The sequence below is a fragment of the Grampus griseus genome, assembly GCF_964374135.1.
Source record: "Grampus griseus genome assembly, chromosome: 12".
NCBI lineage: Eukaryota > Metazoa > Chordata > Mammalia > Artiodactyla > Delphinidae > Grampus > Grampus griseus.
The window spans coordinates 332,196-346,323 of NC_139006.1; the positions used below are offsets into that span (position 1 = coordinate 332,196).

At 55.3% G+C, this 14,128-nt stretch overlaps 1 protein-coding gene across 3 annotated transcripts in view; it reads left to right on the top strand.

The window, feature by feature from the left end:
* The window catches only part of GOLGA3 (golgin A3), a 44,725-nt gene that overhangs the window by 26,507 nt on the left and 4,090 nt on the right, over window positions 1-14,128 (top strand). For all 3 annotated transcript variants that reach the window (XM_082667306.1, XM_082667308.1, XM_082667307.1), the window contains exons 12-22: window positions 474-551; window positions 1,301-1,564; window positions 2,555-2,649; window positions 3,364-3,580; window positions 6,057-6,200; window positions 6,851-7,048; window positions 7,917-8,033; window positions 9,920-10,059; window positions 10,812-10,944; window positions 11,167-11,289; window positions 12,647-12,811. In XM_082667306.1, coding sequence (XP_082523432.1) covers window positions 474-551; window positions 1,301-1,564; window positions 2,555-2,649; window positions 3,364-3,580; window positions 6,057-6,200; window positions 6,851-7,048; window positions 7,917-8,033; window positions 9,920-10,059; window positions 10,812-10,944; window positions 11,167-11,289; window positions 12,647-12,811 — 1,674 coding nt within the window. The remainder of the gene's footprint in view (window positions 1-473; window positions 552-1,300; window positions 1,565-2,554; window positions 2,650-3,363; window positions 3,581-6,056; window positions 6,201-6,850; window positions 7,049-7,916; window positions 8,034-9,919; window positions 10,060-10,811; window positions 10,945-11,166; window positions 11,290-12,646; window positions 12,812-14,128) is intronic.

Sequence of the window (14,128 nt, forward strand, 5' to 3'; positions counted from 1 at the left end):
AGCTCAGACCTGGGAGAAGCAGCGTGGGGCTTTGGTTCTTTCCTTCCTGACTGCCTGACCCAGTGCAACGCCCTGGACGTGTCGGCATGACGGTGGGTGAGGGTGGGAGACGGCCGAGGGTCCGGGTGTGTGCGCACGTGACCTAGCACGCCACACCCGGGAGCTGCCATGCTATGATGTGGGTGGACAGTAAACAAATACAGACGGAACGAGAAAGCTGCAGGGTGTGGAGGAAGTAGAGTTAGTGTCGGGAGTGGTTTTGTCTTCGAATCCAGCTCCATGAGCGTCGAGGACAAGAGGAAGTCGGCACGTTTTCCCTCCAGGAAGTAGGTGCGATTTCTCTGCAGGTGCTGACCCGTCTGTACCCTTCTAGGACAGGAGGCACAGAGGCAGATCTGTGCACCCGTGTCCCCCTGAGGCACAGGGCCCTCCCGGAGCCATCCGTGTAATGTCTGCACACGTGTCCCTCACAGGTGGAGCACCTGCAACAAGAAGCTGCCTCCCTGAAAAAGCAGGCACAGAAGACAAAGGAGCAGTTTCTTCAACAGAAGGTGAGAACGTGGGGTTAGCTTGCTTTCTGTGAAACAAGTGCATGAAGAAAATCCTGTACGTTTAATCTCTTCACTGGAAGGAAACAATTCAAGAGGAAGGTAACAGCTAGACTCCAGCTTTTTTAAGAGACCTCACTGATTCTGAGATACACTCCTCACCCCTCCCGTTTTTATGCTTCTGAAGTCAGGTGCATTTTCAGGGTGGGGTTGGCATCCGGATCATGCGGACATGCCCTGCTGGGACATCAGAGTGAGTGCGTGCTGCTTCCACAGCGGCCGGGACTCATGCGTAACGTTGCTTTGAAAAATGTCGCACCACGACCCAGCACTGAAATAAGGCTCTTCACATTAGTGAAGCTGGTTCTGCTGTCTGAGGAATGAGTGCAGAGCACCACCAAGGGTCTGAGGAAGGGGCAGCCGAGGACGTTGTAAGCGGTGGTGGGTTTTATCACTTGAGATGCGAGCGGAGTGCCTGTCAGAAGCCAGGCAGGGCAAGTGGAGTGGGAAGGAGTGGCCGCATTCCCCCGAGGAAGTGAAGCAGTCAGGCCCCCAGCGGCTGGCATGGCTCCCCTGTCCATTACCCAGTCCTGTTTAGGTGTGTGTCTCAGTGAGTGGTATCACGGATTTGGTGAAATATATATCTTCAGCCCCAGAAAATTATATAGATAAGTGGTGAGCATTTTTGTTTAAACGGCTTGACCCCTTGGAAGACCCGCCCCGCGGGCTGCAGCTTCCGGCCTGTTGGGCAGGTGATGGTGGAGGCCTACCGCCGGGACGCCACCTCCAAAGACCAGCTCATCGGCGAGCTGAAGGCCGCAAAGAGGAGGCTGGACTCGGAGGTGAAGGAGCAGCGACAGGAGGCCGTCAGACTTCAGGGGGAGAAGAGGGCCGCGGAGGTGCAGCGCTTGCACCTGCAGAGGGAGGCGTCGCAGGCCCGTCAGCAGGTGGTGGATCTTGAAGGGCATCTCCAGTCCACGCAGAGGGAGCGCGACGAGATGGAGACACACTTACAGGTCTGGGGACGCCTTTGACTTGTGAAGGTTCAGCCGAACGGGCCTGGGGCTGTACCGTGGGTGGGGCGGGGCCTGTGGAGCTCAGATCCAGGCGGAGGAGAGCCGTGGGGGGGGTTCCTGAGATGGTCTGAGCGGGCGTTTGAGTGGGCGCTGGAGAGAGGCAGCAGGGGGCACGGGGACGTGGGCTGGGCCGCCTGCAGCAGCTGCTTTGGGCTCCGGGCTTTAAGGGCGGTGGGGCCAGATTTGCTGTGCACGCACCAGGGCCCCCATGGCCGGTGGAGTCTGTGAGAGACAGTGGTGGCTGTGCCGCTGAGGGTGTCTGGCACGGGGCCAGGGAGAGGGAGCCCTCAGGCCGGAAGCCTGCAGCTGAGGAGTGTTTCTGAGGCAGGCGGCAGACCTGGGGAGAGCTATGGCAGGGTGTCAGACTGAGGGCTGCATCTTAACGTGTGACATGTCAGAAGTCCCACGGAGGGCCGGGCAGGGTCCAGGGAGGCAGGTAGGCTGGAGGCTGCAGCTGAGAGCCATGAGAGTGCAGGCAGGACAAGAGGGCCCGGAGGCTGTGGGGAGCCAGGGGCTGGTGGGACCCCTGCAGCTGTGGGACGCAGGGCTCGCGGCTGCGAGGGCCGAGCCGGTCCTGGGGGGACGGTGCTCATTGCACAGGGGGAGACGGGGTAGCGGGCAAGTCCAGGAGGGGGGCGTGAGGCTACCCCGAGGTGCTGGGAGAAGCTGGGGAGGGGACCGGGCGGGAGCCGTCGCCTGAGGCGTTCTCGTTGGCAGCTCTTCCCGCCTATCCCACCAGCGGCCTTGACACGGGTGGTGCAGGACCCTCGGCCTCCGTGCAATGACCGCTTATCGCAGGGTCCTTGGCCAGGGTCTTCCTCAAAGCCCGTGCCCTGCAAGGCGGCCTTGAGAGGAAGCCAGTCCCACATTTGGGCTTCAGGTGGAAGGCTTGGCACTCCTCATTTTGTCTCGTCCTCCCTTTATTTGAAGTCTTTGCAGTTCGATAAAGAGCAGATGGCTGCTCTTACGGAGGCCAACGAGGTGCTCAAGAAACAAATAGAAGAGCTGCAGCAAGAAGCCGCAAGGTACGCGGGCGCGGGGTGCGTACTGGCGGGACGCCGGGCGGTGGCTGTGAGCCGTGCGGGCCCCCCAGCACTGTCTGTCCAGCCCTTGCCGGTCTACAACAGGTGGCCTAGGAAGTCAGAGTCCACGTTTAAAGCTGGAAAAGTGATTCCGTCGTGATCTGACGGTTACACGTGGATGTGCTAACACATCCTTTCACAAACACTCCCCATTTGTTTTTGTTTTCATTTGACTTTTCGTGTCAAGCGCCTGTGGCAGCGCCCTTCGCACCCCCAGTGCACTGCCCAGGGCGGACACCTGTGCCCGTCCCCGCCCGGCCCGCGCCAGGCCTTTCACTCCCATTGCGTGTCCCACACCGCTCTGCTCTGTCAGCCGCTGATGTACTGTGAGCCTGAGTGTTGGGTTCCTTGCTGCTGGTCAGGAAGAGCGCTGGAAGCTTCCATTTGGTAGGAGAGGAGTCTTCTCTGTCTCCACAAGGTGGTTTAAGCAGCTCCGAGAGGGGAGCAGGACAGACGAAAGCACGGTGATGGGCTCTGTAGGGGATACCCACCGACCGCATCCTGGGGAGCTGGGTTCTGGGCAGCGCAGTGCTGGAGAGGGTGGCGCTGGGGGCAGATGAGGGTGGAGCTTGGATGGAAACGCACTTGGCCTTTGCTTGGTGTGGCAAGTGGGTCGGAGGTGAGCTGAGACTTCCTTCTGTCTCTGCCACGCCCCAGGGCCATCACCGAACAGAAGCAGAAGATGAAGCAGCTGGGCTCAGACCTGAGCAGCGCACAGAAGGAGATGAAGACCAAGCACAAGGCCTACGAGAACGCCGTGGGCATCCTCAGCCGCCGCCTGCAGGAGGCCCTCGCGGCCAAGGAGGCGGCCGAGGCCGAGCTGAGCCAGCTGAGAGCCCGGGTGGCCGGTGGCGGCAGTGACCACACCCTGCACGTGGGTAACCTGCTTACTCCACTGGTTGCGGAGAATCGGTGCAGGGGGCTGCAGGGGCATGACGTGTACAGGCACCTCCCCTCCGAAACCCTTCTAGGAGGGTCTAGAAAGGAGGTGTGTGGGCAGCGTTTCTTCAGAATACCTCGCGGTAGCAATGTGACCGGGGGCTCTGACGCTGCGTTTGACCCCTGCGAACGCGTGCGGGGCGCTCGCCCTGCTGGCCCCGGCCCTCCTCATGTCTGAGGAGGAGGTTCTGTGAGCGCCATGCGTGGGGTGTGAGAGGGCTTGGGGTGAGGGTCGAGGGGTCCAGGACAGCCTTTTGGACAGGTGGCGTCTGAAATGGTCTTGCGCGACGGCGGGCATCTCAGCAGAGCGCTGCTCCTGTGTGCTGGGTCTGGGGGCACGGGGCCAAGTAGGGGTCCGGCTGGAGGGGCTGGGAGCCAGGGTCGGGGGGTTTGGAGTGGAGCTTCCATGTGACAGAGAGCGAGCCGAGACCTGGCCACCATCCTGTCGGGACGACCTAAGGCCAGGAGAGGCTGCGACGGTAGCTGAGGTGATGGGAGCCAAGTGCAGGAGGCGGTGGGAGGCGTCTCGGAGGCCAGCACCAAGGCGGGGCGGGTTGCTGATGGCTCTGCGACAGACGGCCCTTGAGGTGGACAGCATGTGCGACGTAGTGGAGGGAAGTGCCTGTGAAACGCTCGGGTCCAGGAGGAAGAGGGACCTGCACGCGGTGAGGGCTGAGAGCCGCGGGAACTGCTCTTCCCCCCATGGCGTCCTGAGGCGAGAGAGAGCCTTTTGCTTTGGGTTATTGTTTAGGGTGGGGGACCGGCAGCAGGGTGGGCACGCGTGTGTGTGTGTGTGTGTGTGTGTGTGTGTGTGTGTGTGTGTGTGTGTGTGTGTGTAGGGGGTGTATGCACGTGGTGGAGGCTCTCAGGTCTCCTCTGGGCGTCACACTGTCACTCTGTCAGTCACGAGTGTCCTGATCCCCAGATCCCTGCAGTCTGGATCTGACCACCTCCTTTTACTTTGGCTAGTGGGTATAAAATTCTGTGTTTTGTTTATCACCCACCGATTTGAGTCATTTCCCTTATGCTTAGTAATCGTATTTTTTTCTCATCTTTGTTCCTCTCTCCTCTCAGTTTAAGAATTCGTAAGTTGGAGGACACTGTAGCATAGCGTGGTCTCTTGTAAAATACATAAATTCAGTATTCCCTGTCACATGCTTACTTTTTACTTTGGGAGCGGGAGAACTTACTCAATTGCAATTTCCTTTTTACTTTAAAATCTCTCACTGTTTAATTCTTTGACTTACATGGTACCAGCAGTGGGTGTCACTGCCATGCAGTCTGTCACCCCCTTGCTGCACAGCCGGTGGCAGCTGGGCAGAAGCACAGCCTGGGAGCCAAAATCCTGGTTCAGCCTGTGCTTCGGCCCTGGTGCGGTGGGGTCTCAGGCAGCTCACTCACCTTGCTGATCCTCAGTAAAACGGAGGCCGAGGAGAACCAACAAGGGCCTACTGTGCAGCACAGGGAACTCTGCTCAATATTCTGTAACAACCTAAATGGGAAAAGAATTTGAAAACGGATAGATACAGGTATATGTAACTGAATCACTTTGCTGTACACCCGAAACTAACACAACATTGTTGATCAACTCTACTCCAGTATAAACTAAAAGGCAAAAAAAAAAAAAAAAAAAATGAGGCCGATGGGGCTTCCTTGGTGGCGCAGTGGTTGAGAATCCACCTGCCAGTGCAGGGGACACGGGTTCGAGCCCTGGTCCGGGAAGATCCCACATGCCGCAGAGCAACTAACCCCGTGCGCCACAACTACTGAGCCTGCGCTCTAGAGTCCATGAGCCACAAGTGCTGAGCCCACGTGCCACAACTACTGAAGCCCGCATGCCTAGAGCCCGTGCTCCTCAACAAGGAAAGCCAACGCAATGAGAAGCCCGCTCGCCGCAACTAGAGAAAGCCCGTGCGCAGCAACGAAGACCCAACTCGGCCAAAAATAAATAGATTTATTAAAAAAAAAAAATGAGGCCGAAATGAGGTAAATGGTAGAGCCTCCCTCATTAGGACGGCTCTGTGGAGAGACACCTGTGAGGTGCTTAGATCAGCGCCTGCCCCACAGCAGCAGCAGGAAGAGTGTGTGTGCGTGTGCATTTGTGTGTGTGTGTGTGTGAGAGCGCGTGTGTGTGCACACGCGTGTGGCATTGGTTACATCGTGCCTGGTGCAGCTTAGTTGCCACAGACGGTAATTGGTAGTTTTTATCTTTCTGTGTTTTCAAAGCATTAAGTGAAAAAGTGAGTTTGTGAGTCGTTACTGTGTGGCTACCCGGTAGCTGACTGCGTCCTGTAAGGGAGAGGGAAGACTGCAGAGAGCCGATCACCTTGGTTGCAGCCTTGCGCGGTCAGTCCGAGCCGGGCTACGTGCTGGGACCCGTGACCAAACCCACCTTCCGTCCCGGCCCTCAGGAGCGGGTCCAGGCCCTGGAGGCGGAGCTGCAGGCTGTGGGCCACAGCAAGAGGATGCTGGAGGGGGAGCTGCAGGAGGTCATCGCGCTGACCAGCCAGCAGCTGGAGGAGCAGCGGGAGAGGGTGCTGGAGCTGGAGGACGAGGTAGGCGGGCGCCGCGCGGCCCCATGTGCAGGGCGGTACTGCTGGCCGGGGCGCTCGGCCTCCGCCCTGCGTTTCCGGGGCCGTCGGCCGCTTGCCCGGGTCTCTGAGCACCCGCCCTGCTGGAGCCGCGCATGCACGCGCTGCAGCGGGGCCCGCTGTGCCCGCTGCCTCTCTGGTGTGGCAGACGAGACACCCGGCTCAAAGGGGCTCGACCCTTTAGAGGAACTCCACGTAACTCTCAGTCCCAGACGGTCATGGCTTTGGGTGGTGCCACACGAGCAGCGTGGTGGTGTCACCTAGGGCTCTGCACAGGGTCCCAAGGTGGCTGTCGGGAGCTGTGGGGCTGCGTGCACCGTTGACAGTTGTCTCTCACTCTCAGTCCGGGCCCGCCTGGGCTCCGACCCTGGGTGTGCTTCTCTGCAAACCCACGGTCCCCGGGGGAGGGCTGGGCTGTCGGCTGTGGGTCCACGAGAGAAGGGACGTGGCCGCGGCAACCTTCCCAGCTGTGAGACGAGGGCCCTCGTGTCCGGGGCAGTGCTCGCCTGTGCGTTCTTGCTGGTGGTGTTAGCTGTTCAGTTCCTGATGTGCGAGCGCTCCATGAGCCAGAATGGGCAACTCCCTGATGTCACGGTGACTTTGGTTTGTTTCAGCTGCAAGAGTCCAGAGGCTTCAGGAGGAAGATAAAGTGCCTTGAGGAGTCGAATAAGAAGTTGGCTCTGGACTTAGAGCATGAGAGAGGGAAGCTTATGGGCCTTGGACAGTCCAGCGCGGCCCTGAGGGAACACAACGGCATCTTAGAGACAGCTTTAGCCAAGAGGGAAGCAGACCTGGTCCAGCTGAACCTGCAGGTATGGAAACTCCTTTGCAGCAGGAGACTTGCTGCAGGCGGGGCAGCCCTCCGAGGGCTTCGGCTGTGTGGTCTGCACTTGGTCATCACAGCCACCTGCAGGGTAAAGGCCAGAGAATCTGCTGGAGTCGCAGCCCCTCTGCCAGCCCTGAGGCGGGGGTGGATCCGGGGAGCCTGTGTCTCCCCGCAGCTGAGCTGTGGAGGGACTAGGCTCAGCCCATGAGGTTCCTTGTGGGTGGGTGACTCCCGGAGGGTAGAGGGGACCTTTCCCAGCTCAAGGCAGTCATGCTGTGCGTAAGGGACTCTGACCCGAGGGCCTCCTGTGATTCAGCAGCGGGGTTCAAATCCCAGCGGGGCTCTCCCTGCAGACCCCGTTGTTAGCTCCTCCTCTCTGCAGCCCCTCTGGGCGTTTCAGGGAAGTCTTCAAATGGTGTTCAACAGCCCATCCCAGCCCATGCCTTGAATTCACCAGATTTTAGAGCGCTTCCTTAGTTCCCACCACTCCTGCCCCTGGCAGCCTTGCTACGGAGGCGATTGCGTTGATAACCCTGGGTTTATATGCATCTTTTGGGTTCCTAACGAGATGCTTGAATATGATCATATGATTGATGATACTCCTGTGATCTGAGATTCCGGTTTTGCACACGGCGTTCTCCAGAGATGGGATTCTCACTCCTTTCCTGGCTTGTACCCTTGTTGGCAACATGTCATGATGTCTTGAGCCCCCGTGACACTAGACTCCCCGGGCGCCACCACCCCCTCCATCTCCATTGGCACTGATCAGAGTGGCCCCTGCTTGTTCCCAGGGCTCTTCAGGCTTTGGAAATCTGACGTCCTTCCTTCCTTACCACTCTTGGAACGTGCTGTAGGTGCAGGCAGTTTTGCAGCGCAAAGAGGAGGAGGACCGCCAGATGAAGCAGCTCGTCCAGGCCTTGCAGGCCGCGCTACAGAAGGAAAGGGTGACGGTGCACAGCCTCAAGGAGCAGGTGTGTGTCTTCCAACCGGCTCCAGATTGCAGCCTCATAGAGCCTCTGGAATGTAATTTTTAAATGTCCGAAAACTGAGTATTAGTACCCTTGACATGAGTTCCCTTCCAGGAACTTAGCGTGTGAATACTTTTACTGACGTGTCCAAGGACAGGGTATCGTCATGGGGTTGACGACAGCGAGGCTGGAGAGGGCCCCCTCCCTGTGCTCATCAGTGAAAGAGTGTGTGCCGTCGTGCAGCTCTAAGATATGTGCACAGAGCTCCGTAGCTACGTATTTTGCTGGGGAAAGATGCCCTGCACGTAGTGTGGAGTTAAAAAGCAAACTGCAGAGTAGTATATGTTTATTTGTGTTAAAAATGCAACCCAGATAGGTGGTTCTGGAGACCCGTGGCCATGTTTTGCATTTGGAGCAGTCTTCCTGGCTCATGTGTTCACCAGTGCATCAGGTGGCTCATCCCGCAGAGGGCCCTGCCCTGGCCACCCTGCGAGCTAGAGTGGGCCTCAGGCCGTGCACTTTAAAATTTTTACTGTCATGATGCCTCGTCTGTGGTTTCTGTAAAGCTCTTTCCTTGTTAGACTGTCAGCTTCCTGGGACGAGGTCTGCGGCTTGCTTACCCTCATGTCCCCAGTGCCTGCACAGAGCAGATGCTCAGAACACGTTTGTCATTGGCGCATTCATGCGTGTGTAGGTGCATGTGACCTGGGCTTTGCCACATTCTTTAAAAATTTCTCCACGAAAGTACACTAGAGATAGAAGGAGATAGTTCTTAATTTCCTGGGTGGGACAGTAAGACATTCTTTTAAAGTAGGACTAGTTTTAAGATACGTTAAGAATATTTTAACGTGAACAATTATTGGCTTGTTCTTGACCCACGGTTGCCTCGCCTGCAGCTGACATTTTATCCTTGCGTGGAGTTGCTGCACGTCTTGTGGTTCCGAACTGAGTCAGCAACACTCCCTACTTTTCTATCCCCACCTTCCTATCTTTTGCTCTGTACTCAGGTATCACTTAATAGTTTTATTCTCACCTTAAAGACGTAACTAGGAGATTTTTAACTAAAGGTGCTGGAGGGATAATGTATATTTCACTTTGATTTCTTTTTTTAAGGGCAGTAATTGTAAATGATGCTTATTTATTCCTCTGAGTGCGTTTGGTCTGATTGTCTTGATTGTAAAAATAGTACACGTAGTAAAAATTTTTAGTGTGCACGGAGATTAAAGTACAGATCATCTTGAATCTCTACCTAGTGACAACCACGGCTAATGTCTTCTATTGGAGTTTTTTTTTCCATTCATGTATGAGTTCTTTCTATATTCATCTGTAATATACTATAAATATTTTTACTAAACTTCTTTGAAATGAAGTGCTTGCTAGTGCAATTAGACAAGAAAACTAAACTGTTGGAAAGGAAAATGGAAAATTTCGTTACATTCTGAGAATTTGTTTGTTTTCTCAGAAACCTTGAGATAAACTGTCGTTAACTATGCAGAAAGCTAGTTGCGTCCTAATGGATGACGAGCAATAGCTTTCTTACAGTTATTAGATGGTATGTGATGGAGAGGCGGGTTCCTCCCAGATACGTGAATTGTGAATGCATGTAATGAGAAACATGCAGATATACTTGAGGAAGACTGTAACCACTGCTCAGACCAAGAAAGTTGGGCACATTTGTTCGCTCAGCAGGTGCTGCTACCACGTTGCATGCTTGAGGGCCAAGCGTGTGTTCAGTACTTTCATCCTTGATGGGGACCTTGGAAGGCTTTGGAAGGAAGGCCTGCAAGAGCAGCTAGGATGCAAGGGGTTGGGCGGCGGCCTCCACGAACCCGGGCACGTCCTGTGAGGCTGCGCCTCTGTCCTCGATGACGCCGTGTTCTTCTTCCCAGGTTGCTGCCGCCCAGGGGGAAGCGGGGCACAACCGCCGCCATTTTAAGGCTGCCACCTTAGAGCTGAGCGAGGTGAAGAAGGAGCTGCAGGCCAAGGAGCGGGAGGTGCAGAGGCTGCAGGCGGAGGCAGATGGGCTCCAGTGAGTGCGAGAGGGCGGGGCCGGGCGCCACCACCCCCTCCATCTCCAGTTAGTGCCTTCAGCGCACCAGGGCCCCGGTGTCCTGGCAGATCGCTGAGTACTCTGCAGGCAGATCTGAGAAGGAGAGAGAGATCCGATTGCTATCTCAGGATGCCGCAGCTTCCGTCTGAAGCTTTGGCCTTGATGCCGTGTGCTCCCACTCTGTGCCCTGCTGGTTCTTCTCTGAGAAGAGATCTTGAGCCCTCTTCTCAGAGAAGACCCAGCGCAGACAAAAATAAATTTAAAAAAATAAACAATGAATAAATTTATTAAAAAAAGGCACACAGCTCTCCCACTCAGAGGCTAACGCCCCCGCCCCTTCCCTGAGGGTCCCCACCGTCACACGTGGTCTTCGAGGCGCCTCCCCAGCTCCCCTCGGGCTTCCCTTCGTTGTGGTGCGCGGCTCCCGTTGGAGTGGCCTTGGCTCGCACCCGTGCAGGCACATGTGTTGGGCACTGCACGTGCATCGGTCCCTGCCACCATAATCCGTGAACTGGGCTCACAAAGCGTCCCTCCCCGGGGGTTGTGAGGATTCGTTGAGCTAGTGCATTGCAGAGCTCCTAGAACAGTCCCTGCCCAGGGTGAGCAGTATGGGAGTTTTTGTCATGATGCGTGTCCACCCAGGACATGTAACGTTCAACTAACAACATTTTTGAGTGGGAAGGTAATTGGAAGAACACTGTAATTTCACTCTTCCTTGTTTTTTATGCTAGGATTCAGGAGGGGAAACATTCCCAGGAAATAGCACAGTTCCAGGCAGAGCTGGCAGAGGCCCGGACCCAGCTCCAGCTCCTGCAGAAGCAGCTGGATGAGCAGCTGAGCAAAGAGCCTGTAGGAAACCAAGAGGTGACCCGCCGGGGCGGCTTTACATCTCCAGTTAACAGGACTGACAGAGCTAGACTCTGCTGGTTGACACTTTCACTTCATTCTCTGCCTTCTTGGAAAGGGATATTTATTTTTTCTAAGTATGATATTAAATGATACGCAGAGATATAGTTAGAGCAATGTTATAATGCAAGAAAGCCATTTTAAAATTCTTTTGGTTGTGTGACTTTTTCCCTTCTCTAGATGGAAAATCTCAAATGGGAGGTGGATCAGAAAGAGAGAGAAATCCAGTCCTTGAAGCAGCAGCTGGACGTGACTGAGCGGCAGAGTAAACAGGAGTTGGATGGGATACAGCAGTCAATGCAGGTACGCGGTGTGTACAGGGCGTGTACGGGGTGTGTATGGAGCGTGTACGAGCCCCTGGCAGCACTGCAGCAGCTCCTCCCTGGACTGTGCCAGGCAGCGTGCTAGGTGCGCAGCAGCAGTTCTCAATGGCTTGAATGCTCCCACCAAACCGTTCTGCAGACATTATCCCATTTCAGAGAGAAGCCCAGGTCAGGCAGCTGAGGGACGCTGAGCAGAGACCAGAGCCCCAGGGCCCCACCCTGGGCTGAGCTGTGCGGTGTGTCCCAGAAACGGGATCTCATTAAGTCCAAAAAATGAGACGGTTCCATTCGCCAATCTGTGATAAGCTTCTCTATGAAGAAATCTAGGCACAGTCTTGACTGCTCGAGGAAAGGGTCGGGAATGTGACTCTGACTGGGATTCCTGCTTGTAGGTGGACAGCTTGAGATAACCAGAACTGACTTGTATTCTGTCTTAGGAACAGTTAGGCTTATTCTAGTAGCTGATCTTGGAGTTTAAACAAGGGTTGGGTTCACTGTCAGATGTGGACATGGGAATGTTACCGGCCCCTCGGTAGAGGCTCTGAAGTGTGGATGGGAACGTTGAGGACAGGACTGTAACCAGATTCTCCGCAGTGTAGACCCTTGGAGAGGAGTGGCAGGGGGAGGGGAGCGACTCATGAAGGCTGAGAGTTCCAGCCCCTTGGAATTGTGATGTACGAACTAAGATTTGTGCAGTGTGTTTAAGACCTTTCAGGTTTTTTTTTAAACTAATGTGAGTTATACATTTACCACTTTTTTAAAAAAAATTATTTAGTTTATTTATTTTTGGCTGCATTGGGTCTTTGTTGCTGTGCGCGGGCTTTCCCTAGTTGTGGCGAGGTGGGGCTACTCTTCTTTTTTTTTTTTTCTTTTTTGCGGTACACGGGCCTCTCACTGTTGTGGCCTCTCCCGTTGCGGAGTACAGGCTCCAGACGCACAAGCTCAGCGGCCATGGCTCACGGGCGCCGCCGCTCCGCGGCATGTGGGATCTTCCCGGACCAGGGCACGAACCCGTGTCCCCTGCATTGGCAGGCGGACTCTCAACCACTGCGCCACCAGGGAAGCCCGGGGCTACTCTTCATTGCGGTGCGCGGGCTTCTCACTGTGGTGGGTTGCAGAACACAGGCTCTAGACTCGCGGGCTTCAGTAGTTGTGGCTCGCAGCCTCAGTAGTTGTGGTGCACGGGCTTAGTTGCTCTGCAGCATGTGGGATCTTCCCGGACCAGGGCTCGAACCACGTGTCCCCTGCATTGGCAGGCAGATTCTTAACCACTGCGCCACCAGGGAAGCCCAAGACCTTTCAGTTTTAAAAATCTATGACTTTTTTACTTTCTTTAGAATATTAAATCTGAGCTGGAGATGGTACGGGAAGATCTGTCCCTGACCCAGAAAGATAAATTCATGCTTCAAGCTAAAGTGTCGGAACTGAAGAGCAACATGAAGACACTGCTCCAGCAAAACCAGCAGCTCAAGCTGGACCTGCGGCGGGGAGCAGCCAAGACGGTACTGGGCCACCGGGCGGCTGGTGGGGCTCCAGGGATGCGCTGGCGGGAGGCTGGCAGGCTTTCCAGTCGGTCAGCCAGTCACAGAGTTACATTAACCAACACTGAGTGACGGTTGTGTGAAGATAGATGACGATGGGATGTTCTCCTTGGACCACAGGCCAAATCTTTTTAATTTAGAGCTTTTTCCAACAGAGTGTTTGCCTCTTTCTATGAATTTAGATGCCACTTTATTGTACTATGCTTTATAAAGCAAATGAGGGCATGGTTTGCTTGTGTTAACAAGAGCCCCTGGGCCTCTAGGCGAGACCAGCTGGGACACAACAGCTGCCAGAACAGGCTCAGGGGCCCGGGGAGCCCGAAGCAGCCGTCATGAGCTCTGTTCAGGTTATCTGTTTACCCACCGTCTGTTTTTCTACCAGTCTGTGTAAATATTTTGCAGGTGCAAAGAAGTCGCTTAGATTCAGAGGTTTATTTAGCACGGTTTGTTTATCTGTGGAAAAAGTTTGAAGTCCTAGGAAGGGGAGTCTTATGACTTGGAAAATTGACTTAATTTCTTAGGGAAACTCAGAGGCAAGGCCATGGTCTCTCTGGAAAGCTCCCACCGTGAGCTCTCATTTAGGGGGCTCTCGGCAGCTCCGGCCTCCTGAGGAGCCAGGATTGTAGTGTTGCTTCATGCCTTAGGAAGAAGGTTTTCTATTCAGCCAACATTTCTTGAACCCCCGTGGCTGCCAGCTCTGCCGATTTAGAACGAGTGGAAAGTGCTTCCCCAGAGGCCCAAGGGGAGCTGGGGAGGCACCTCGAAGACCACGTGTGATGGCGGAGACCCTCGGGGAAGGGGCAGGGGCGTCAGCCTCCGAGTGGGAGAGCTAACTGTGTGTCTTTTTTCTTTTTTAATAAATTTATTCATTTTTTATTTTATTTATTTATTTTGGCCATGTTGGGTCTTCGTTGCTGCGCGGGCTTTCTCTAGTTTCCGGTGAGCGGGGGCTACTCTTCGTTGCAGCGCGCGGGCTTCTTATTGCGGTGGTTTCTCTTGTTGCGGAGCACGGGCTCTAGGTGTGCTGGCTTCAGTAGTTGTGGCACGCGGGCTCAGTAGTTGTGGCTCGCAGACTCTAGAGTGCAGGCTCAATAGTTGTGGCGTGCAGGCTCAGTAGATGTGGCTCATGGGCTTCAGTAGTTGTGGTACATGGGCTCGGTAGTTGTGGCTTGTGGGCTCTAGAGCGCAGGCTCAGTAGTTGTGGTGCACAGGCTTAGTTGCTCCGTGGCATGTGGGATCTTCCCGGACCAGGGCTCGAACCCGTGTCCCCTGCATTGG